General features: G+C 33.8%; 4 protein-coding genes across 7 annotated transcripts; 1 reads left to right on the forward strand and 3 right to left on the reverse strand.

Annotated features, from left to right (window-relative positions):
* The first annotated feature begins 3,629 nt into the window (after positions 1–3,629).
* Positions 3,630–8,357, forward strand: LOC18049127 (disease resistance-like protein DSC1). Of its 4 annotated transcripts, XM_024189232.1 has the most exons (7): positions 3,630–4,277; positions 4,855–5,944; positions 6,368–6,667; positions 6,767–6,992; positions 7,089–7,376; positions 7,461–7,495; positions 7,577–8,357. In XM_024189232.1, the coding sequence occupies exons 1-7, from the start codon at positions 3,805–3,807 to the stop codon at positions 8,084–8,086; spliced, it is 2,922 nt and encodes a 973-aa protein (XP_024045000.1). In that variant the 5' UTR covers positions 3,630–3,804; the 3' UTR covers positions 8,087–8,357. The 4 variants fall into 4 exon arrangements, with proteins under 4 accessions (XP_024045000.1, XP_024044999.1, XP_006441933.2 ...); XM_024189231.1 differs by having other exon boundaries at positions 6,767–7,376; XM_006441870.2 differs by lacking the exon at positions 7,461–7,495 and having other exon boundaries at positions 6,767–7,376; positions 7,577–7,718.
* Positions 8,358–8,507: 150 nt separating this feature from the next.
* Positions 8,508–10,741, reverse strand: LOC18049128 (pheophytinase, chloroplastic). The gene is made up of 6 exons (XM_024187220.1): positions 10,485–10,741; positions 9,678–9,756; positions 9,501–9,594; positions 9,194–9,371; positions 9,026–9,095; positions 8,508–8,940 (listed from the first exon to the last, which is right to left on the reverse strand). Exons 1-6 carry the CDS (start codon positions 10,739–10,741, stop codon positions 8,629–8,631), a joined length of 990 nt encoding a protein of 329 aa, XP_024042988.1. The 3' UTR covers positions 8,508–8,628.
* A 1,927-nt stretch (positions 10,742–12,668) lies between these two features.
* On the reverse strand, positions 12,669–18,133 carry LOC18049129 (the record flags this gene model as incomplete). The annotated part of the gene is made up of 11 exons (XM_006441872.2): positions 12,669–13,167; positions 13,553–13,795; positions 14,210–14,278; positions 14,426–14,476; positions 15,436–15,483; positions 15,678–15,758; positions 16,338–16,376; positions 16,519–16,587; positions 17,511–17,634; positions 17,787–17,889; positions 17,995–18,133. Coding segments are annotated over 11 exons (1,218 nt in total), but the record flags the coding sequence as incomplete, so codon positions are not given.
* LOC18048750 (GPI ethanolamine phosphate transferase 3) lies at positions 18,069–22,571 on the reverse strand. The gene is made up of 13 exons (XM_024188276.1): positions 22,216–22,571; positions 20,975–21,343; positions 20,844–20,878; positions 20,550–20,668; positions 20,318–20,407; positions 20,040–20,159; positions 19,873–19,956; positions 19,244–19,321; positions 18,761–18,886; positions 18,585–18,674; positions 18,435–18,470; positions 18,250–18,305; positions 18,069–18,143 (listed from the first exon to the last, which is right to left on the reverse strand). The coding sequence occupies exons 2-13, from the start codon at positions 21,238–21,240 to the stop codon at positions 18,134–18,136; spliced, it is 1,110 nt and encodes a 369-aa protein (XP_024044044.1). The 5' UTR covers positions 21,241–21,343; positions 22,216–22,571; the 3' UTR covers positions 18,069–18,133.
* Between the last annotated feature and the right edge of the window lie 2,961 nt (positions 22,572–25,532).

Genomic DNA, 25,532 nt, shown 5'->3' on the forward strand with positions numbered 1-25,532 from the left:
AGACCATACCAATTATGATGAACAGTAAAATGTGAACAAGAACAAGCATACATTTAAGAAAGCAGAGAAGCATCATTAAAATAAAGTATTCTTCTTACTATTCTATGTTGTTGGAAAATGGACCAAAATAAAAAAGAAACCATATATGGTTAACGTCACAACAAGAGTATTTGTGCTTTTGTACATCATAGGATATTGGGAAGACATCAGCAGAGAAGTGCAAATTTTTTTTTTTTTTTTTGAGGAAAGGAACAGAGAAGTGCAAGTCAAAAAGGAGAAAAAATGAAAAGAGAGAGATCAAAAGGAATGCAATCTAATTAATCGTCTAAGGAGACTACTATGCTACATTTAGCCATTGGTTGAATAGGCAGCTTGTTTTCTAGTACAACTTTAAATTTTCCAAGATTTAGAATTTTCCTACTGAAGAAAACTAATTTCTAAAGCTGCTATTACCATCTTCATCCCAACGGTAAGCAGCTCCATACTAAGGAAAGAGTGAAATAAGTGTGCTTTACTTATAGAAGCCCATTCCTGTCCAGAGTGATTAGTAAGTTGTTTCACTATGACCCCCATTATGGTGACTGAAAAAAGAAAAAAAATATATATTTGCCGAACAGAATAATAGCACCCAAGAAGTCCTACTTAAGAGGCTTCATACCCTGCACAAATCAGAAAGTTTTTTAAAATTTTCATGTTTCAAATGAAGATTGTCCATTAAAAAATTACACACATAATGTATGTAAAGCAATTAAAACAAAAAAAAAAAAAACAAGGATAACCCAGAAACAATCCAACCATCAATGAAAGTGAGCAATGTTATTGTTTTATTATTTTTGAACTCGTGGTGGCTCCGTATTATTTGCAAATTATTTGCAAAATACTCGTATAAGGAGAGGGACATATTTTATGATGGAATATTTTCAATATAAATGGTGCTCTAAAAATGTGTCCGACTGTAAAGATATGTCTAATTAAACAGTGTCATATGTAATAAAAATGTATCCTTTTATTTAAAGATGCATCCTTTCACGGTTTCATGCTTCAATTTGAAATGACGATAGTTTATTTTGGACCAGTGATGATCTAATTCAAATTTTGATTTAATAACCATGAATGAGATAACCACTTTCTGTTAGTTCTCTTAAAATTATTAAGAAATCTATATTGAAGGCTATTTCATCCTTTAGTGTTGTAGAAAATACACTTTACATTTTGAAATTTAAAATGACCTTCTTTTAAATAAAATTTTAAAACAAATGTCTCTAACTAAAGAAGAAATTTTAGAATACATTAGAAGTACCATGTTAGCCATGCAACAAGTGAATCATGCTACGATACATGTGCACTTATTTTAAAAAACTATTATTCAAATGGTGGTTATATTGAATATAAATATGTACATATCATACATGACACAAACCGCGTCAACCCTTCTGTTGGATCTTGGGTGAATCATGCAATTTTATATCTAAAGCTCATAACATAAACTTAATTCATGAATATATAACACTAGCCTTGGGCTTTTTTATAAACTTATAATAATCTATGTGCCTCATTCAAAAATTTATTAAAAACTTACATAGTTCATATCTCATTGTACGTACATTCACTTCGAAAATATACATATAAACATAAACGTGGTCAAAATGTAAGTCGTGCAGTAATGCGTGTTGTGGTCCAACCTCAATTGATCAGAAATTGAACTACACGAAATCCTATGGAAACCTTAGAGAAATGGGGTAAATAGGAAAATAGTAAGCTTGCAGCTCAATGAATGAATATAATTATATATAAAAATAAATTAGTGTTTTAGTGCTCGTCATAATTGTATGACATAACTTTACACTGAACGCTTTACAAAAGCAAACATGAACTCGTATATACACACATGACAAAATTGCACCAAATAATATACAAGGAAAATAACTCTCAATACTCACTGGGATCATCATTGCACGAGTAAAAAGAGGGAAAAACCTCTCAATACTCAGTAGAATTAACAACTTCACAAGGGTCGAGTAATTTAACTCTCAATACGCATGCGTAGAGCCTATGGAGAAATGTACACATATGGTGCCTGTCAATTACATCTCATGACTCAATCAATCATATAATGTACATACATTTAATCATAACATTATACTAAATCAAACTATTAAACATAAATGCTTTGTAAAATACATAATAGTAATAATAATCCACTCACAGATCCTATTGATGAAGCACGCACGTGCTTTGCTTTAAGCTAACAGCTTGCTATTGCTTTGACAATTAACCACATGTGCCTCCTTTTAGCTTGCACGTGCATCACAATACATGCATTAGAATTGGTTGTATTCTCATGGGTGAAGCATGAATGTGCTTTGCTTTAAGCTAACAGCTTGCTATTGCTTTGACAATTAGCCACATGTGACCCGTTTATAGTTTAGGAAATAACAATATTGAATAGAAATATTCTTCGAATATACTATTTATTTTCCATTCAAACATTTTCTCATTTAGGTAAAGGTCACAAAAAAAAATTATTTTTTTAATTTAAATATAAATATTTTAAAATCATATATAAGTTATAAAAAATAAATAATTAATATTTTTTTTAAAGTTAGACTTTATATGCTTAACAGTCAACCCTAAGGAACATGGATAAGAGCTACTAAAAAAAAAAGAATAATTTTGAAACTAAATACAATTAATTGAGAGATGAGGACGGATAAGACAAATTCAGAGATAAAAATTAGGGAAATTATCACCGGTATACCCTTAAATGTCACCGGTATCAAACGTACTATAACACTTTTTTCTTATATCACTCGTATACCCTAAGTTGACAAAAGAGTTCTGGCATCCACCTTTCCGTTAACTACTGTTAAGAACTTAACATAATTTGAGCAAAATGACTATTTTACCCTTTAAACTCAAAATGAGGTAAAAAACAAATTTGCCTTGAAAATTAATGTAAATTTTAATACACAATTTTTTTATTTTGTTATTAACAATATATTTTTTATTAAAAAAATGAATTATTAATGGTACATATTATTAACAATTATCCATAAAAAATATCCATCTTATACCATAAAAAATTATTAACAACATATTATTTATAATTATACATATTATACCATAAAAAATTCAAGTTGGACCTTGGAGGAGTAGATCTTCAATAATTTAGGTTAAATTTTGAAGGAGTAGATTCGGTTGTAAAGTAATTTTTTTTAGCAATTATTAACAATTATCCGATAAATAGGATGACATGTCATTTGTATCAAAATATATCATATGATATGTCGTTTTTTACTAGGTAAATGGGATGACATATCATTTTTAAAAAAAGACTAAATTACTCTTATGATGTCAGCGCTCGCAAACGGTAGTTAACGGATCGGTGGACGGCAGAAGTGTTTTGTCAACTTAGGGTATACGAGTGATAAACTTAAAAAGTATTGTAACACGTTTGATATTGGTGTCATTTAAGGGTATATGACTGATAATTTCCTTTAAAATTAAAATATCACCCTACTTATTGCTGGCAGTTATGAGCATTAAAGCACAGAAGCACGTGTGTTGAAAAGTATGGTGCTCGTGTGGAATTTTCAGCTAAAAGTCTACAAGGCAGTTGAATTAATCAATCATCGTGGAGTGCACGGTGGTTGGACAATGAGATGAAATTGAAAAACTATCACGGAACTTGAAGGAAGGTTCATAGCATCGATTTATTCTACGGAGTCACGCACATTTGGTTCAATAATTGTTTTCATCCGAATCAAAATCTCTCTCTCATCAATTCAACTGTTTCTGTTGATTATGGCTTCTTCTTCTCGAAACAACAGGAAGTATGATGTTTTTGTTAGTTTCAGAGGAGAGGACACCCGCGACAACTTTACTAGCCATCTCTATTCTGCTCTGTGTCGACAAAATATCCAGACTTTCATTGATGACCAACTTAACAGAGGAGATGAAATTTCGGAGTCAGTTGTGAATGCAATTGAAGCATCAGCCATTTCAGTTATCGTCTTCTCAGAAGGGTATGCATCTTCCAGATGGTGTCTCGATGAAGTTGTAAAGATCCTCAAGTGCAAGAAGGAGTATGCACAGATTGTGATTCCGGTTTTCTATCGGGTTGATCCATCGGACGTGAGAAACCAAACTGGGAGTTTTGGGGATTCATTTTCGAAGCTTGAAGAAAGATTAAAGGAGAATTCAAAGAAGCTGCTGACTTGGAGGAATGCTTTGAAGGAAGCAGCCAGTTTGTCCGGCTTTAATTCTCTTAACATCAGGTGAAAAGTTAGCTTTAATTTCTCATACTAATATTCAACACTGTAAATAAAATTCACGCAGCACTCTTAGTTAAATTTTCCAGATGATAAACTACACTTTTAAATTTTTTCATGCATCAAATTCTAGACTTCTTGAACTTCCCCACTTTTGAACTCCTATAAAAGAATTTTTGCAGAATTAATAATAAAAGCTCCAGAGGTTTACAATATATTTTAACAAAATTAATGGTGTTCTGTCGTTTTTTAATCAATTTCAATCTCTTACTCATATACCATTAGGAAAAAAAAAATCTCTTCCACATATAACATATTCCTGTAATTAAAGAGTTATTAATTTATAGGGAAATTAGAAATTTCCTTACTCAAATCAATATATACCACTTATTTTGACTATTTTTACAATATTTAATAACTCTCCTGGAGTCCTGGTACCATCACTTTGCAATATTATCCTTATGAAAAAAAATAAGTGGTATATATTAATTTCAATAGGAAAACTAGCAATCTCCTTTATTTCAAATTTTATGCAAATCCCTTCTATTTGAAGTTACCGCTGCTAATTTTATGTATTTGGTAGGCCTGAATCGGAACTTATAAACGAAGTTGTTCATCACATTTTGAAGAGACTGCTGGATCACGTTTTTCGGCGGAATGATAACAAAAACCATCTGGTTGGAGTAGAATCAAGAGTTGAGGAAATTGAGTCTCTACTAGGTGCTCAGTCGAAAGATGTTTACGCTTTAGGGATTTGGGGCATTGGTGGTATAGGCAAAACAACAATCGTTAGAGCTATTTTTCACAAAATCTCTAGCGGTTTTGAAGGTTCTTGCTTCCTTGAAAATGTTAGAGAAGAGTCACAAAAACCGGGAGGATTAGCTTGCTTGCGACAAAAACTTCTTTCAAATTTATTGAAAGATAAAAATGTGAGTCTTGTTATTGGTCTTAATTTTAGAAGGCTCAGCCGCATGAAGGTTCTGATTGTTTTTGATGATGTGACTTGCTTCAGCCAATTAGAATCTATAATTGGAAGTCTTGATTGTTTGACGCCTGTGAGTCGAATCATAATAACCACAAGAAATAAACAAGTGCTTAGAAATTGGGGGGTGAGGAAAATATATGAGATGGAGGCATTAGAATATCATCACGCTCTTGAGCTTTTCAGTCGACATGCCTTCAAACAAAACCATCCTGACGTTGGTTACGAGGAATTTTCAAGCAAGGTAATGAAATATGCTCAAGGTGTTCCTTTAGCTATTAAAGTTTTGGGTTGCTTTCTATATGAAAGAGAAAAGGAAGTCTGGGAAAGTGCAATAAATAAATTGCAAAGAATCCTCCATCCAAGTATCCTAGAGGTATTAAAAATAAGTTATGATAGTTTGGATGATAAGGAGAAAAATATTTTCCTTGATGTTGCTTGTTTCTTTCAAGGCGAGGATGTAAATCTAGTAATGAAATTCCATAATGCAAGCGGTTTCTACCCAGAAATAGGAATAAGTGTTCTTGTTGATAAATCTCTCATTGCTATTGGTTCGTACAACAAGATAAGAATGCATGATTTACTACAAGAGCTGGGTAGGGAAATTGTTCGACAAGAATCAATTAATCCTGGAAACCGCAGTAGGTTGTGGCATCATGAGGATATCTATGAAGTTCTTACATATAACACGGTAAGCAGTTTGTTGTGTATAATTATTTTGAAATATTCTAGCATTTACAAACTTGATATGAATATATTTATATCTGCTCGAACTGATGAGTCTTAGAATTATTAGAAGAGCAACAATGATTGGAAAAAACCATAGCGGTTAAATGACGTAGCAATAAATTATAAATGCCATGACAACTTGCATAATCGTTTGCAAGCATAATTGATATGCCAATTTGTATAGTACACAGACGGAATTTTTCTTTGTGCATTTGCAATTAAAAGTTTAACTGCCGAGCAATAACTACAAGCTACCTCTAATTGTGAATTAGTGAGAAAATTGCCCCAAAAATTATCCCTATGTATTGTTGAAGGGCGATTCATTGGTGGAATACAAATATCTTTCATTTGATTTTAACTTTATTGCTTTTTCATTTATTTTTAGGGGACAGAAAAAATTGAGGGCATATGTTTGGATATGTCAAAAGTAAAAGAGCTCTGTCTTAATCCCAATACTTTCACACAGATGCCTAAATTGAGATTTTTAAAGTTCTATAGTTCATCAGTCAATGGAGAGAACAAATGTAAGATATCTTATTTGCAAGATTCCGGATTTGCTGAAGTGAAATATCTTCACTGGTATGGATATCCGTTGAAGTCATTGCCGTCAAACCTCGGTGCAGAGAAACTTGTGTTACTTGAAGTGCCTGATAGTGACATTGAACGACTTTGGGATTGTGTGAAGGTATGCATATCTTATTATATATGTGCAATCTTTCAATAACAACCTTAAATTATTATACGTGGTAACGATTTTGTCTTGGCCTCTTTTTTGACCGAGCAGCATTATAGTAAGTTAAACCAGATAATCCATGCTGCCTGCCATAAGCTAATTGCCAAAATTCCAAATCCCACGTTGATGCCACGTCTGAACAAGCTAGTTACGTTGAATCTAAGAGGTAGCAAAAGCCTGAAAAGTCTTCCATCTGGAATATTTAACTTAGAATTTCTTACCAAACTTGATCTTGCGGGCTGCCCAAAACTGAAAAGGCTTCCAGAGATCTCATCAGGTAATATAAGCTGGTTATTTTTAAGGGGGACCGCAATTGACGAACTGCCCTCATCAATTGAGCGTCTTCTTAGGCTCGGATACTTAGACCTTTCAGATTGTAAAAGGCTTAAGAGTCTCCCAAGCAGCCTCTATAGATTGAAATCTCTTGGAATTCTTGATCTCCAAGGTTGCTCAAATCTTCAGAGATTGCCCGAATGTCTTGGCCAATTATCCTCGCCAATAACATTTAATCTAACGAAAACCAATATTGAGAGAATACCAGAAAGCATTATCCAACTTTTCGTGTCGGGATACCTCCTCTTAAGTTATGGTGAGAGGTTCCAATTCGTACAAAAGTCTCCATTCCTTGAACGAGGTTGCTTGGCACTGCAACCATTTTTAGGTTTGTTCTCTAAGTTATGAATCTTACAGGCAATTTTTTTTTACCGGAGCAATAATTTTAAATTGGAAGGTAATTCTACTGCAGGAATTGTTGAAGATACCCTGAGAATTCAGCTGAATGTGTGTCTTTAACTCTCTCTACTTACAATTTCTACAATCTTTGTTTTTTTTTGGGTTTAAAATTATGTTTTTTTGGTACAGAGAGGTTTTTCCTTGGGCAAAGGTCATATAGTACTACCTGGGAATGAAATTCCAAAGTGGTTTGAGTTTCAAAGTGTGGGATCTTTTATAACCTTGGAGATGCCCCTAGATTTCTTCAATAATAGCAGAGTGCAGGGCATTGCATTTAGTGCTATTTTAGCATTTTCAGACCGTCATGTAGCTTGTGGCAGATGGTTTTCATTTTCTTTTGAGCTCAAAGTGAAAACCACCAAAGATTGTGGTACGCATGGCACACTATTATCTCAGAGCAGAGTTAATTATGTAGAATCATATCACTTACATTTGGGGCACTATTTGTTCTGTGAAGAGGATTTTAATGGTTTTTGGAAATGCAATTGCATTCTTGAGGCAGTCCACTTTAATGTTTTTCCACCTTTGGAGTGCCAGTGCTGCGGGGTGAAAAAATGTGGGATCCATTTACTTCACACCCCAGATCCTACGTCAATGGAAGACCCAAGCACATGTTTCAACTGTAACGAAGAAGACTGAGATAGGTGTCATTTTCACTCAACTCACCTGAGTTGTGAATCCATTTGCTTAAACATGTATGCACTTTTTCAAGTATCTCTACCAATTCCATATTTGGAATGGTGCATTTGATTCCATAGTTGATGTGGTATCGTCTATGGTTAGAATTTATATTTACAAAAAGGACTTGTAAGGAAAGGATTGAAGATGCCCGTGTACTTATATTTCGATTTAGATTATTATATCTTTTTCATGTATAAAATTGGATCCTATCATTCACATATCATTGACATGAGCAATATGGATTACTAAATCATTATTCTTTATTATTGTGCTGAATTTGATTTTTTATTGAATAATTTGATATATTTCTTGAATCAATTTAGAGCTTCTACAACATGTCAGAGATCAGTTTCTCCAACATTCCTTTCGGCGCCAAAAGATAACCAATCGGTTGAATAAGAATTGATATATACAACATAAATACAGGAGTTGTTTTGTCTTTTTACAATAGGAATAATATATAATGCTCGTTAAAACTTGCTGATGAGAAAGTAAATTCCTCAGAAATTAAATGTTTCAGCCAACCAAGGAAGCAGCTTTTCGTGGACCAATTCAGGCCTGTCGTCATGGGGGCAATGTCCTACTCCTTTCAATACAGTTAACTTCACGTTTGAGAGTTTAGAAAGCAGAGATGAGAAGTATTTACCAACAGGTCCATCGAGGGGTGTGAATGGATCCTCATCACCCCATAAAACTAGTAGAGGTATAGAGATCGATGGCATCAATTCAACTGGGTTCGGCCCTGGTGGGCCGGTTACAATCGAAACAAATGCATCAAGTGCCCCTTCCTCATTGGCAGGCTCTCGTATGATCTGCAGTTTTGAGGTTGATTCATGAATTCTGAGTAGCCATTTTTGTAACAGGTTAAAATGGCATATAAGAGGAGAATATTAATACCTCAACCAGTGTTTCATCCACAGATTCCTTATTTGCATAAATGGACAGTAAAATATTCCTCAGTGTTTCCCTACAGCACCAATATATGCACATCATAGAGTTTTTTAATTTTGACTCTAGTGTCTTGGGATAATGAACAATGGACTGAATAGAGAGAAGAGAAAATACCTTTGTTTCCCACGCTCAAATATAGCAGAAGCAATTGGCCTTTGCTTCAACAAAAAATCAATGAACCAAAGCAATGGGAACAATAGCTTGATTCTCCAATCATCAACAATTGCCTTGTTGTTCATGCCACCAGCACAATTCAACAGAACAAGCCCTCGAACAAGGGTTTGACTAGATTCTTATGGTAGAAAATATAGCAGGTTTATCGTAAACCATAGATACCAAAAAGGATAATTATGTGCAAGTGTTTCTTTGCAAGCAAGTTGAAGAATATCTGATGTCCAAGGGGAAGTTAAAATAAATATACCTGAGGCAGCAATAACACAAGCTAGGCTTCCAACAGAGTTACCTATAAGCACAGTTGGCTTCTTAACAACTTCATCCAAGAAATCCAATATTAGCTGTATCAGTGAATCTCACTATAACTAAAGGTCAAGCAATTGACAACAAAAGATCCAACTTCTGGCTAGGGAACATTGCATACCTGAGCCCATCCCTCCATGGTATATGAATAACCAGCTGGGTTATCTGAAGCACCAAATCCAAGAAGGTCAATTGCATAAACCGAAGGTCAATTGCATAAACCGTGTAGCTCTTTGCCAGGGTGCCGATATTCCTGAAATTACCTCAGAGATGACAAGAAAAATATCAATTCCTCGCATTATTTAATAGGATAAAGGAGTAGTGAACACACAAATTTTCATTCCCCTTTTCAACGGAGCAGTAAAATGAATACTTTTTCACTAGATTAAGAATCGGAAAATGGAAGAAGCATATATCCATAAAAGGGTAATATGAAATGGAACCCTGAAACTCAGATCACTGGTTTGTCATCATCTAGGTGCAAGGAATAGAACTAGGTGTTAATGCCAATGCACCGGGAAATAACGAATAGATTTACCTTCATTATTCTTTTGCTTCATTGATCTTAATTAATTATTAGAAGTATAACACATATAAATCCATCCCTGGAGTTCATAATACATAACAGACTCCATACAAAAAAAAAAAATTACAGTCGAAAATACCCAGAACATAATTTGAATTGAATTCACAATAAAGGAGCTACATTTGAATTGAATTCACAATAAAGGAGCTACATTTTTGTGCACCCAATAATCAACCCGCTAGACAATTCACAACAACAAAGAGGAATGGAGGCACCAAAGCCATGGACAAGGAGTAGAGGAGGAGAATCGGGATGTGAATTTGGAGTTGAAGAAACCAAGTAATTGATGGAGTACTGACCCTTCCATTTCCACATTTTGTAACTCTCCCTTATCTCATTAACCTCCAGTTCCAGTGCAGCAGAAGCAGAAGTTCCAGTGCAGCAGAAGCAGAATCCCCTCCACTGCTACTGTTAGTATAACTGATGGTAACAGTTTGTCTCTTCTTCTTCTCCTTATTCCTCTGCTGCAACTGCAACTGAAACTGCCAGCTCTTATTGCTCAACAGGGGCAAGCGCAGGCCTTTTACATCTCCATTTCCATTTCCAATCCTGAGCGTTGTTATTGGAATAATGAAAGAGGGAGCCCGAGCCCTTACCATCCACACGCTCATTCTTTTCTTGCTTTTTCAATTGAATATTTTCTGTGGCCTGGCTTGGCCTGCTCCTCCCCTGCTTCCACCTCTATGAGACTGTGGCTATGACAAAAACTTTTTATGTACTTATTTATTTATTGGGCTTATTCCACTATTTTATGAAAATTTTACTGATATTCCTCGAAAATCAAAATGATAATACTTCGTCTAAAAAATAATTATAAAACATACATGCTATGTTTTTAAATTTTCAAACAAAGAAGAACTTTGTAGAGTTAATTAACTAGATTTATTTTAGTTTACTTTCTTGTGATTTAGATTATTTTATTATATTTAGCTACAAAAATTATTTTGTCATAAGTTTAAATTGATTATTTTACTCTTATAAGGTATAACTATTAAGAATTTACTTTAATTTTAATATTTTTCTAATTTTATTCCAAACTCATTATTTCTAATACTACTTTACTAGTATGAGTTTTAATCTTTAATTAAACTAAAATAGTATCTTTAGGGCATGATACTCACGTAAATTATTGGGATGTCAATTTTATGTTATTTACACACTAAAGTAGAGAAAATCACAATTAGATTTTATTTTAAAATATTATATTATAAGCCACAAAATTAGATACATAAATTATTAGATATAATAACTCCTGTTTATTATAGTAATTTAGTTGCATATCATAATAATAAAATACTAAAATAAAACTTGTATTAAAGTTTATGATTAAAGATGGTCAAAGAACCCAAGAAGAAAATCAATTGAAGGATTTTAATGATTAATTATACAAATTTTTATTAATTTGTATTTTTTTAAAAATATTGTAAATTCATTGCAATTAGTTTCTAGAAGTAGGGTGGATTTATAAAAATAGTGGGGTGCAAATACAATTACTCCATAAAAAGTTAAAACTATTACCTTTTTTAATGTACTTCTCTTGAATTTTTTATTCTTACGGATAAACTTTAATTCATCCCCAAATAAAATGATAATCTCTAATTTGCTCTCAATGTAAACCTCAATTTATTCTTCATTTCCGTCCAAAAGATGAGGGGCAAATAAGAAATGTGTTGATGGGTTTTTTTTTTTTAATATTCTTAACAATAAATGGGGTAAATTGATATTTTTATACTTTTAGGTGATAAATTAAAAATTTTCATTCCGAATTGGGGGCAAATTAAAATCTATCTTATTTCTAAAGGCACCACGTGATTTGGCAAAATAACTAGAAAGATATTTTGTTTTTAGAAAAGGTCACACATGTCTCTTTTGAGATACACAAATTCTCTTTTAGATAAAACATTGATTTGTATGATTATTTCTTAACCAAAAGGGTTTGTGTTTCAAAAAAATGATTATGTGATTATTTTGCCCAACCGAGAGAGCCATTATTCAAACACCAATCTCTTTTTTTTTTTTTTTTAACAAACACCCTTTCATTTATTCTTTAAGGTTTTTTTTGTTTTTTTCCAAAAAATGATGAATAGATATTGAAAATTTTGTTTTCATTTTTTTTATTGAAAAAAATGAAAAACACCAAATATTACTGCTTCCTTGTCCATACTTTTTTGTCCTATATTACCTTAATTTTAATCGTTTTCTCTATTTTTATTTTTGTAGTCCAATTCTGAAAATACACTATTACACATTTTTAAATTCAAAAACACAAAACATATTGCATCATTTTCATTATAGGCATTAACACCTGACGTACACATTCTCCAAATGGGATTAATGGAAAAAAATAAATTAAAAAAGGTGATTCCTTCGGCCAATCTTATAGGTTCTAACGTTTTGAAGGTAAGTTTTATCTTGTAACATTCTCACAAAATTTAAAAGCAACTGGGACGAAAATTTTGAAAATACTATGATTAGCACAAGCATTTCAGCAATAGAGGATGTAATAAAAGCTCATTGAGTTGAAACTTGAAAGCAAAATTAGGGCAAGGTCATTTCTTTAAAAGACTAAGGCAAGATGCACGACATGAAATACCTGTGACCAAGCCTCAAAAGATTCATCAAGCCCAGTATTTTGCTTGCCCACGGCATAATTACACTTGGCTTCCCAAACAAATAATTGCTGGAGCTCGGACAATGCAAGTTTTCAGTTTAACTTCATAAATATCAGCTCCCTAACAAATATGCTGGAGCTCGGACAATACGAGTATTCAATTTAACTGTACATAGATGTGCGGGGTTTTGGTGGTAAGTAAAAAGACGTGCCACTATCAGTTGAGGAGTGCATAAGAGGATTACATTTATCAAATACTATCCGCCCCCCTCGGCCAATTCTTCCATGAAATTTGTGAGTTCGTGCTATAGTGCCATTCCTCGTAGAAGAATCTGACGGCGGAACAATACCTGCAGCGTCCAATTTTTCGGGCACAAGGGGTTTTGTGAACAACAAAACTGGCTCAAGAGGATCCTGAAACCCCACAGTTACATATTCAAAACGATGCACTGCTGATATTCAGAAATAAAACAAGGATAAAACATTTTCTAAAGTTTACTTAAATCATTTTTCTTTCCAACCACAGATAGGTCAATAAGTCAAATACTGGAGCTGACAGAGCGCTGGCAGAATTAACTACAAACCCACCAGATTTTTCGTGTTAATTGATTGTTTTCAATTAACACGGTAACCCGGCTCGGGGTTACCTCTGTTTCTGTCAGTGCTCTGTTGAATATTTCTGTTTCAAAATCAGCATTCATATATGTAAGTAGTATGGCAACAGCAAAATATCATGTGTAATACTAGTTCTGGGTCCAGGAATAGAGATAATCAGATTAGGAGCAAAAGCTGTATGTACCAATTTATGTAGCCATGCATGTGGCACATGTCGCCGCCTGAACTCTTGCTTCATGCTTGCTGTAGGAACTGGAACTAGGTTGGATTCTGTGAAAGGCTGATTCTCAATTGCAGTAGATTGCGAATGTGGATGGCTAGGCGCAAGATCATCTGAGTCCATAAATTCATCCTCACTTAAACCGAACTTGCAAGAGACAGATGGAAATCCAGGAAGTGCCACATCTTCAAGGAGCTCAATTTCATGCTGATAATTCATAGGAGTCGGGCACAATGTGAGCAGAAATCAATAGATTGTACATGCAACATGGTTCAAATGCAGAGACCATTTGAAGTTCGGGCCAAGTAGGAATTAAATTTTAATATGCAAAAATAAATAAATGAAAAAAAAAAACAAAAGTTCTTGCATAATGTTCTTGGAAACTTCATTGGGATATCATCTTGCCCTTAGAATAAGAAGGCCATGGGCAATCTGCCCCCAGCACATTCACCATAAAGATCCAGTCTTTTTCATCGTGACTAATTGTTAAAATCTCTTCCATCCGTTATTGTTAGCACAAGACAGTTATTGCACAAGTTCCTAAAACTTCCTAAGATAGAAGGCTATTGACAACATTTCCGACAGCGATGCAAGATGATGCAATGTAACATCATAGCATACCTTGAATTTCATTTGGATCCTTTGTAGGTTAACTTCCCCCTCCATGACCTCTCTCTTTTTTTCTTCTCTCTGCAGACATGACATTCTAAGGTAATCAGAACTCCACATTCTGAAATCTGAAGCAATGAAAACTCCAAATAATTACAGAAATTGGTATTACCGGAAAAATAAAAGATCAGTGAACATTTATTTTGCTATTTCAGTTAAAAAGAACACCTTTATCAAGGCCTCAAGTATACTCTTTGCTTGGTCAAGGTTGCGTCTGACCTGAGAAGAGTAAATCCAAAAGAGAATATTTCAATTTTTAATGAGAATTATGAAAAGATAGCGTACATAAAATTTGAACACCCCCCCCCCCCCCCCCAACCCCCACAAACAAAAAGAAAAAAAGGTGTTACCAGCATGTAAAGGTAGACCTTTGGAAAATAAGAACATATTTTTGTTTCTTCAGCATCATCATAACAATAATTCAACACCACAAAAATGAAGGACAATCTTGTTATCAAAAGCACCGGAATACCAGGAAATAAGCAAAGTAAATTTCAGCTAAGGAAACTGCAGACAATATATAGTCATTGTCTTCACACTATTGTTCGGGCCCTTACATATTAACTTAGTGGCAAATTTATTTGACATCAGAGCTAGTTTAAACCATGAGGCCCTGTGTCCGGCTTCTCCCATGAGATTACATCAGTATCTAATTCTTCTTCCCGTCTGTATTTGGGTGATTGCGCATTATTGCAATTGTCTCTATTTCTATGTTCTGTCTCTGCTTAGCCTTGATCCATATGACAGGTACTTTTGCTAGTAGTCACACATTTGAGGGCCTGTTAGAGATTTTAATACTATTGTTTGGGCTCTAACCTACTAGCTTAAGTTTTAAATCAAGCTAAATAAATATTCATAAATAAAATTGGAGATTAAGGACTATTACAGCAAAAAGGACATAAATAATACAACATTAATTTTTAACAAGTTAAAGTCTTGAATAAAAAAGAACTTGGTGGCAAGATTATCCATTATCTCAATTTTCTTCCAGTCTTTCATTAGAATGCAATAAGACAAGTGTTTACACAGAAAAAAGTCATAGGCTCCTCCAAGGGAATACAATGTATCAAGCTTGGGAAAATGACTTCATACAAATGAATTGAGTATATTGTTTTAAGTTACACAAAGTCCATAGCGAGGAATCAGGACTGACATTAAAATAAAGATATCGTGCTTACCTGGCGAAGCTTTTCAAATGATTGCACGTTATTCTCCCTCCTTTGCATCTGATCAAAAGATTGGCCAGCGTTAGCATATTTGCCAATTCAGTAGCTTACTTAAGGTCTACAAAATATGGGAAATATTACTTCCCTGCATCCCCATAACCCCCTTCTTTTTTGCGGCCCCACCCCCTTTTTTCTCCTTTCGAAAATAAAATTTTCCAAAATTACATACAAACACAGCTATCTCAGCCACATACCCTTCGTGTGTGGAGTCTGTGAGCTTTCTCCCTCGGTCTGAAGACATTATATGGGTTGGTATCATTAACTGGTGGTGGAGGCTGTACAAGTAGTATTAATTATTAAAAAAAAAAACTATAATTGTCCACTCCAGAATCCAAAACAAAAACAAATTATATTAGAGAGATACATGCACAGAAAACACACACAAACTCAAAGGTACAAAAAGCTGATTCTACAATCACCAGCCTGCCCAAAACAATATTTGCAAGTACAATATTCAAGTTCTTTTATTTTCAATGGTTTTGAGATAACATTGTAATGGCTGGTTCAGACCTATATAGGGGTGGATAGGCATGCTTTGTACAGAATGGTCCTTATCTGTTTTTGAAAATTTATGTAGATTTTGTATCCCTCCCTTTGGCATTTACCACTTTGGAGGACAGCTGACCTACATTTCTGATGTACAATCCTTCATCTAAATCATCTCTAAAACATTCTGGCTTTGTACAGGGGGGAAAAATTCTAAAAAAGATACAACTTTACACACTGATGATGAAATTTACTATTTTGATAAATGAAAACGATGGAAAAGAAATTTGATGACACCGCATGTGTCAAACTGCCAAGCAGTGATCAACATAAGCACTCTCCATACATAACTAATTGATAACACTAACCTGCAAACGCCGCAATATAGGTTTCTGCCATCGTTCACGCTGGCCTCAAACATGAAATAGCACAAGTGAAAAGCACATACAAGTACTCACAGTACAGAAAAAACTACTTAACTTGGTTTGCACCAATATTTATGAATTGATACATCAAGTTCAATGAAACATTTAAAATTTTAAACCATACCTTTTCTTTCCAATAGTGATAAACAGACTGGAAGACTGCATATCCAACAGTGGTCTGATCTTTTAAGGCCTGACATAAAAAAGGGGATAGGTAATAGCAATTGTCACAACTTCTTGTATCCTTAATAAATCAATCAACAAAGCCACATAGTAACAATAAAACAAAATGCAGAGACAACCAAATATTTTAAACATGACTCTTTCTTTTTCTAGCACTAAAAACTAACAGTTCTAGGCTTAAACGACAAATTTTAAAATGTCATGCAAAGGAAGGCGTATACCCACTAAATCGTATGAATCACTAAACAGACAGTAAAATCACCAGAGACAGACATTAGTATTGACTCTTAAGCCATCTGCATTCGCAGGTGATTGAAAAAAGACTAAATTGCATGAGTGCATACAATTTCACAAACAGCAAATAGTTAGCAAATGGTCTGGACAAATTAGTTTCATATAACTAACTATGTCTTTGGTTAATCCACAGACACAAAACAACCTTTAAAATGGAAATACACAAAAAGTAACTGAGTAGGCTGCTGTGTGACACAACAAAAGAAACAGTTGTGGAATGTCTATTGTTAAGTGTCAAATAGCAGAAGCAAGAAAGGCACTAATTTACTAAAAGTTCCACAGCCAAGGTCCTTAATCCTTACCTGCTAGTTCTCAGAATCTGTAGAGGTCACAGTCTGTTTCATTACAGTGCGCAGAAAGTATCTTATAGTTTTTGTTGTTCTTGTTTAGTGCCTAATACTCCTATGAGGTTTGAATATTAATATATATAACTTCTTATTTCTTAACAAAAAGGCAGGTCAATCTAATTGAATCCATCTCTTTTGGCAGAGACAAGTTTCTGATCACAGGTAACTCAAGTAACTAGTATTTAGGAACAAACAATTTCATATGATATAGCTAGTCAAGGAACAACGTGAGGTTGAGCCATAACCAGCACTGAAATTAGAGAGCATTCAAACAGTCAAAACAAAGTATCACCTCAATAGCAACACCTAGTTGCAGTAGTATGGGAATGGGCGAACCAAGAGTGGGTGTTATAAGTCCTGCTCTTTCCCGAGCTTTATGATCCAACACCTCCAACTTAAACATAAGAGTCTCAAATCTGTGGTTCATGCATGTAATCAAATGAATGAATTGGAGATGAATAAGATTTCCTGTATAATCTTTTAACCCAAATTAAATTACATAAGTTAAAATTGCATCCACATAAAATCATTAGAAAAAAATTTATATTAGATAGATATGGTGAACTACTTTTCAGGGGGAAGAAGTTTTTGATCTCTATTGAATTCGTCAAGCCAATCCTCGTCTTCATTGTCTAAGTCATACTCAACAAAATCCCCAAGCTCAGCCCGAGCTGCCAATGCCAATAATTGAAATTTGACAAGCAAAGTTAAGTTAAACAAACATTATAATTATCAAAATAATCTGGATAGAAAATTTTACATCAACAACAACAGACCTCCTCTTGCACGTAAATAGGAAGTTGGCTGATCAAATGTCTGAGAATAGTCCCGTTCATACGTGTCAACAACCACAAACTGAGGTGTGGGTATTTCAGAAGCTGACTTCTTGCTAGGGACTTGATGCACCACAACAAATTACGGCAGACTTTAAAGGAAAAATTAAGTCAAGATGTCAGGTTCGTTATAAATTTTTGTAGTAGTTAATAAAAAATAATGACTACAATAACAGTAACGGGATGCTTACACGGCACCTTCCAAAAGGAAAGGGGACACCAAGCAAGGCTGACACTGTTGCTGCAAAATCAAGCTGTAGCAGATTTTATTCAATACATCGTTTTAAGAAGGAAAAAAAAAACACAATTCCAATTAGGTGAAGAGAGAAACACAAATGAGCCACTGAAGGAAATATAAAATAAAATAAAACAACTATTCTAACCTGTTGGAAGGAGCTGATGCATGTCTTTTTCTGATCCTGAAATTGGATGATGAAAAATGAAATTGATGTAAACAATTAGCATCCTAAAGGGGTCTCTAAGACAAAAATGATGCTAGCAAATATTTAGTCATCAGAAAGCAGAGAGAATACCAAATCCATTTCACAAGATGAAGTATCGAATTCAGATGGCATGGTGGATGGAGGTTTTTTAAAACTCATGGCAAAAACAGATGTTTCAACCTGCAACATGCAAGTCAAGTTAGCATGACTGAGGAATTAGATAATTAACTCAATTTCCCATTCTACAAACAAGATTGACATTACACCTCTTCAGCACTTCCTCCACCATGATCACCATTAATAGTTTGCCCATGGTCACCCATCACAAGAAGGAAAGTATTCTCATGCAAACCACCCGGTCCAGACTGGTTATCCAGCACTTCAATTACTTTCTGAACAAAAATAAAAAGTTGGTCCAAAAACATAAACAGAAAAGGTAACAAGAGATATAAACTCAAAATAAATTCCTAGGCAACAAGAAAGGAAACAGAAAAGGTGAACGGATATGTCATTTTATGTGCCTAAAGAAAATGTTTTCAATAAATCCCTTATCATGGAGAAACCAACAGAAAATTAATCATTAATAATGAAAAAGACCAACCACTTCTTTAGGCAACACGTGTTGCACCTCAAGAACCATTGATCAATTTACCAACAAACATAGACGAAAATTTCCTGGAAGCAAAATGCAAGTTCAAGACTATTTTAAGTGTAACCAAAAAGAAAATGTATGTCGCCAACAAACTCACATCTAAAATTTCATTGTACTGCTCCAACTTTTCTATCATTGGAACAGAATCTACACCAAGAATATGTCCTGCATGATCCTGAACCAAGTAGAACATAAAAATTAGTTTATCTAAAAGAGCCTGCAGAATTACACAAAGGTAAATTGTGTGAATGTAAAAACCTTGGTAACTTGATGCATGTTGTCAAAAATATAGAAGAAGAATAAACTCATAATTTGTTGAGAGAAATAGACAATTAGGAGAATGAGAAAAAGGGCAGGAAAAAAAAAAAACAGTATTTGACCATATTTGCTTCAAATAAGAACAACCTAGATCTATACTATTCTTTTGGATACCAACTCCCCAATTCCTTTTCAATGCCTTTGATAACGATAAATTCCTTAACCCAATTCTTCAATCCAAAATTCTATACAATAAAAAATTACTCTCAATACAATGGAGAAAAGGTTGCAAAAAAACTAAATAAGAGCTATTTATTCAGGTCCTTGAATCTTCATCTGTAGAAATGCTTCCCTGGAATTTTACGGTGTATAATTTTTATGGGCATAGCTTGTGTCAATAAGCTTCAAAATGTTCCAGGTTTATACCTAAAAGTGACCAAATATGTTTTACAGAGAAAGCGTGTTTACCACACCAAGAAAATGAGCTATAAGAACATCCCAATCTTCTTCGTACAAAGACGGAAGTAGATGCTCAATGCATCCGTTGTCTACCTGAAATAGAAATACCATCAAAATCTCCATGATGGAAAGAGAAGATTAAAGTCGAATGCACATAAGAACATTAAATAGCCTACCGTATGAAGATCTTTAACATTGAAAGACGGGTAGGGATAAGATTTTTTGAAATGATGAGGAAATAACTGCACCCATGTGTCATCTCCCATCATCACTACTCGCTTTCCATTTGAAGCCAACTGAAGGTGAGTCATAGATTAGAATAATTTATACAAAATAAGAAGTGCTCCAGGTTGCATAAACAACACGTAATCAAATATTTTCATAAGGAATACCAATATACCAAAAATAAAAATAAGTAAATACGACTTCCACGAAGAGAGATCAGGAAACAGACCTGGTGTATCAAGTTATCTTCAAGAATAGCTGGAGCACCAAAACTATTTCCAACATCAATAAAGGTTGGCAGACCACCAGTTGTCAAACCCTATAAAAAAAGGGAGGGAAAAAAAGAGAGACGAAGACATAACTAAAGTCAAAGAAACTGTATATATGAAACATGTACATCATGCCTTGGGAACTGGATTTTAAAGAACCTAATAACTTAGCAGAGAAAGAGCAGAAATGACCTTCAATCTTTGCAAACTAGTAGTAGGTGGATCAGCAATTGCTTTGAAGATACGGGCAGATGTTTTAGTAGATGCCAGCTTCTGAAGCACTCGCAATTTATCCATCCAAGGTTTTGATTCTACATAATTTACTTGTGGTTTTAAGTTTGAGCAACAAATAAATCAATTAAAACACTGAGTTGGGAATATGTAAAGGGGAAAATCTGGGTGATAAAATTCCACATATTGAGAGACAGGGTTGTTTTTAATGAGAACGGAAAAGTAGCGACAAAGGAGAGTAAAAGGAATACTGACCTTTGAAGAAGGTACTGGGAGCAACGAAATCAAATCTGAATAGCAAAGCATGAAACAGGAACACATATCAGATTGAACCAATTTCATAAGTATTAGTTTTTATTAGAGGTGTTCCGGATCGGAATGAGTACCTGAGGGCATCAAGAACAATAATGACAAGACGGTCAACAGCAGGCCTTGTCCAACAGTGTGAATTAGATTGGTTTTGATAGGGATTTGATTGACCAGTGAAGCAAGGGGATTCAGAAACATCAGAGCAATTGCTGTAATACGGGAGCTCAGTTCGAGTTAACAGAAACCCTCGTGTGAATATGAGTATGCCTACTATGTGTAACATGGTCAGCATCACCATTATCCTCCATTTCCCTCTCCTCCACCAATCCCCCACCTCCATCATTTAACTTTTTCTTATCTTCTGTTATACTCTACCAAGCGCGAAATAATCATCTCAAAAAATTCAGTGAGTGAACATAGAATGGGAGCTTCAGGGACAGAGAAATCTGTCAATTGAGCAAGGCAACTTAAGTTAAATGTCACTGTCAAGCAATTTGTAGTATATATGCCTAGAAAGCTGGATATTGTCAAGAGTATCCTGCAATCTACAAACTTAACCATTAAATTCTCTTGAAGAAACAACAAAAGTTGACAAGTTCCTTGCTTTCTTTATTTATTTTGCCGCCATGCCGAGACTGAGACTAAACCCAGAAACATAAACAACAAATTAAATAAAAATCAGACAAACAATTAAACGGAAATAAAGGCAAACTCAAATTAAATTCAAAAACACAGGATAAACTGTCTCTATCTTTCTCAAATCCTCTGACTTTTGATTCTCTCTGATTCACTCTCCATGTGATCACATCAAAATCAAAAGCTATATTAAATTCAAGATCAAAACAGTAAAACAGCTGGAAGCAGTACGTTGTACAAAAATCCAAACACCTCAATTCTGAATCATTTAGCAATCCTGGGAGAATAGACCAAACACAATAGTATAAGACTACAGTAGACTAAGCATTTAGAGTGTTTTATTATATTGCCATTTTTTTAAGGGAAGCCGAAATATAAAAATAGCATTTTAACAAAATGAATACATTAGTTTAGTGTTGCTAAACTAAAATAAACAGTCTACTGTCCTGGATAAATACAGATTCAAGCACAAATCATAAATCACATTGACACGAAGCCTGAGAGGTTGTAATAGCATACATTATGGACAAACACAATGCCAAGAAACCAACAATTTTATATTGAGAAACAAGACGCTGTGTTTGCATGAAATAAATCGGCGCGGCTACCTTGATCAAAATTCGGCAACTGAAGAAATTATTAATTAAGACTACGAAACTTGAAAAATGAGAAATGAAAATACCATGAGATGATGAGATAAACCGGCGGCGGCGTGGCTGGCAGTCCTTGCGGCAGTCGTCGCTAGTCAGAGAGTCCGGGATGGGTGGCTGTTTGAAGTCTGAAGTCGGATCACCGTTTCGGTCTTCGACAAAGAGATGAGAGAGGCTGACAAGCGGCACGGCAGCCAGCTGTCGTCCGCCTCCGGCCGTGGCGGGTGGCGGGTGGAGTGTTATCGGCGGCGGATGGGGTTATGTCTGAGAGAGTGAGAGACGAGAGTGATGGTTTGTTTGTCTAAACTATTTAGAACTTCAGGGCTTCTGCGTTTTGAATCAAAACTCTTGATTGAATTTTTGTTTTTCCCTTAAAATGAAATTATTAGTCGCCCAAAGATTAGATTATCAGTTAATCATCGATTACAAAAACAAAAAAAAAATTAAAAACTTTTATTTTGCATTCGTCCACTTTTGTCATTCAATGATGGTGCCATTTCTATTATATATTTATTTTCCATTTAATATCTGTGAAGAGGTCATTGGCCCTTGGCCCGGTGGTTGGGCTTGTGAGGGCAGCGGTTCAATATTTATAAGTTATTTTTTTTTGTAAAATATTAGTGGAGAAAAAACATTCTTTATTTGTGATGTATATTTATTTATTGAGTATGTATTTTATAAAATTTAATGTAATAATATAAGTTTTAGTTATGTATATATGATTGTGTGTAATATTTATTATATAACAGTTGTAAATATCTGTGTAATGTAGTAATTTGGTGCGTAACCAGTATTAAAAAAAATTCTATGAAGAATAATAATTTTTCATCCGATAAATATAAATTGAATTAATTTTTCCTTCTTATTAAATATGATCCATTTTAGTAAATGTATCTTTTAGTAAACATAAAATAAAAGCCATAGTAAAACTCATGCCATGCTCAAAGATAATATCTTATTGTTAATAATAAGAAGAGGCAAATTTAAGTTATTTTTAAATAATGAAATTATACTCACTGAAGTAAAAATGAAAATAAAGGTTTCGAATGTACAGGATGCGTTTGGCGCGCGCGGGTCAATCAAGATGTGTTCTGCGCAAATGGTTCGGACAAAGGCGGCCGAATTTGACCACTCCTGAAGCCAAGAAAAGACCCGCCCTCGTCGTGGGTCTAAGCGGGTCTGTAATTTTCTTTTTTGAAAACAAATTTTAATTTATTTATTTAACGTAGTTTAATTATTTGAAATTATTTTATTTAATATTTAATATATAATTACCTCCCAACGACCAGCATCACCGCCTGGCGCCTGCCATTGTATTTTGCAGCCATCTGCCAATCTTAGAAATCAATTGCTTAGTATCATTGCTTAGAGATTGAGAAAAAATAAAATAAAAAATCAGACACTAGATATGACTTAAACAAAATACTGTATTTATAAGCTTCGATGGTTGTTTCGTTTTAAAATAAGAGTAATGATATTTAGCCACATCAGCATATAAGAAAGCTAAGCTAGAAACGTCAGGTTTCTTGTGCCATTTTGAATTTTTAGATTTGAAAATTAAAAATGGTCTTGGCCATTTCCATCGTCGACCAGCCTTACAACTCTCGTCGACAGTATACTTGATGATTTTGGACTTTTTTGTCATCTGCTCAGATAATTAAATTTAGTATGTTTGAGGAAAGTTTTGATTTTTACTGGGTCGGGATAGAGGTAAGTGGATTTGATATTGTTGGTGTTCAGTCTTTTGCAATTTTTTTTTTTTTTACTATTGGTGTTTTGATTTTTTTGGTATGTATATTTAAAAATTACTAGAAATTAGTTATTTGAAATGTAGATTTTGTTTGTTTTTCTATTTATTAAATCTATAGGATTTGATGAAGTATGTCTACGTGGGGTTTCGATTCTTTTAGGATATTATTAGATTTCACAGCTGATTTTGAGTCCAATTGATATATATTGTTTCTGCGTATATATATATATATTATTTCAGTTGCTTAATATTAGTGACTTTTGGAGGCCTGTATGCATGTTAAATTGTTGGACATATCTAGGAATTATTATTTGGTAGCTGAGAAATGAAATAGAAAAATGAAATATTAAAGTTGTTTTCTTTTAATATATAATTTTATCTGAGTTAACTAGAGGGTTTTTTTTTTTTGTTTAGATCTTTGTTAAATTTTTCAGTGGTTTTAAAGTCATTTATGCTCAATGATATACCTTATGGGGCTTGGATAATTGGAACTTAGAGGTTTGGTACTTTGATTTACTTTTCCTAAGCTTATTCAGAAAAAAAAAATGCAAAATCTTATGTAGGTAGTTTAGTCTAACTATTTTATTGGATGTTGTAATTAGGTTTAAGATGATTAATGTACAAATCATATCCTAGAAAAATAACCCAATTTGGATCATAATGAAAACAAGTTCTATTAAAGCATACATAGAATGCATCCTTTTTCTTTTTTCAATTTATATTACTAATTTGTATTTGGTTTTCATCAAATGTAGAAACTTAATGGCTCATCATTCCTATTACATTGTATTTGAGGGACGTAAGCCTAGCATATATGAATATTGGCCTAATTGTCAAAGGCAAGTAAATGGATTTATGGGTAATTCAACACACAATGCTTAGAATTGTGAGAAGAAAATGAACGACCAATTGCATTCTTCAGTTACGTTATAAACTAGGGAGACTAACATGGAATCATGCGACAAGGGTGTGCAAATTGATGAAGTCATGAATAATTGTTGGAATTTTTAGCTTATTGTATTGTGTATTTTAAGAATAGTGATTTCATTATGTAATTTGTTTAATTGAATAATTGTACCTGATTTTTTTTTTTTTTTTACTTTTGTAAATTTGGCGGTTCTAAGTCATTCATGTTGCCTATATTACTTTTGTTGTCATAATGGTTTACGTTTATGTTATAAACTACTCTTTTCACTAGTATTTACCTTCATCTTTACTTTAAATAATTATTATTTACAAACTCAGATAAATGAATTGTAAATTGGAACCTATACAGCAATCAATCATGAAATGCTTTTAGAACAAATCTTCAGTTTACTTAACTGCATGTATCATTATCATGTTTACAAAATAAAAGAAGGATTTGACAAAATCTCCCGAAAATATGTTAAAATTTAATTTACAGCCCACTTAGAGTGGGTATCTTCAAAATGCCCTCAAAGAACACAAAAACTCAATTTACCCCTCAAATTTCGTTATTTCTCTATTAGCTTTAGTAGTCAAAATGATAAAATTATATTTATATATCTTTTTAATAGTCAACTGACTTAAAAAAATCAAAATTTTATCTTTTCTACGTTTGTAAATAGCACCACACCC

This window comes from Citrus clementina, unplaced genomic scaffold (assembly GCF_000493195.1).
Source record: "Citrus clementina cultivar Clemenules unplaced genomic scaffold, Citrus_clementina_v1.0 scaffold_3, whole genome shotgun sequence".
Classification (NCBI taxonomy): domain Eukaryota; kingdom Viridiplantae; phylum Streptophyta; class Magnoliopsida; order Sapindales; family Rutaceae; genus Citrus; species Citrus x clementina.

What these genes read in the sequence shown, in the direction of transcription:
- LOC18049127 (XM_024189231.1), top strand. Translation starts at nt 3,805, where the DNA reads ATGGCTTCTTCTTCTCGAAACAACAGGAAGTATGATGTTTTTGTTAGT. An exon ending in AAGTTCTTACATATAACACG is followed by an intron (nt 5,945 to 6,367) that starts GTAAGCAGTTTG and finishes ATTTATTTTTAG; the next exon opens with GGGACAGAAAAAATTGAGGG. An exon ending in CCCTGAGAATTCAGCTGAAT is followed by an intron (nt 7,496 to 7,576) that starts GTGTGTCTTTAA and finishes TTTTTGGTACAG; the next exon opens with AGAGGTTTTTCCTTGGGCAA.
- LOC18049128 (XM_024187220.1), bottom strand. Translation starts at nt 10,741, where the DNA reads ATGGTAAGGGCTCGGGCTCCCTCTTTCATTATTCCAATAACAACGCTC. An exon ending in CTGCTGCACTGGAACTGGAG is followed by an intron (nt 9,757 to 10,484) that starts GTTAATGAGATA and finishes TTGACCTTCGGT; the next exon opens with TTATGCAATTGACCTTCTTG. An exon ending in CCATGGAGGGATGGGCTCAG is followed by an intron (nt 9,595 to 9,677) that starts GTATGCAATGTT and finishes TCACTGATACAG; the next exon opens with CTAATATTGGATTTCTTGGA.
- LOC18048750 (XM_024188276.1), bottom strand. Translation starts at nt 21,240, where the DNA reads ATGATGGAGGTGGGGGATTGGTGGAGGAGAGGGAAATGGAGGATAATG. An exon ending in ATTGTTCTTGATGCCCTCAG is followed by an intron (nt 20,879 to 20,974) that starts GTACTCATTCCG and finishes TTTGCTATTCAG; the next exon opens with ATTTGATTTCGTTGCTCCCA. An exon ending in TAGCTCATTTTCTTGGTGTG is followed by an intron (nt 19,322 to 19,872) that starts GTAAACACGCTT and finishes TACTTGGTTCAG; the next exon opens with GATCATGCAGGACATATTCT.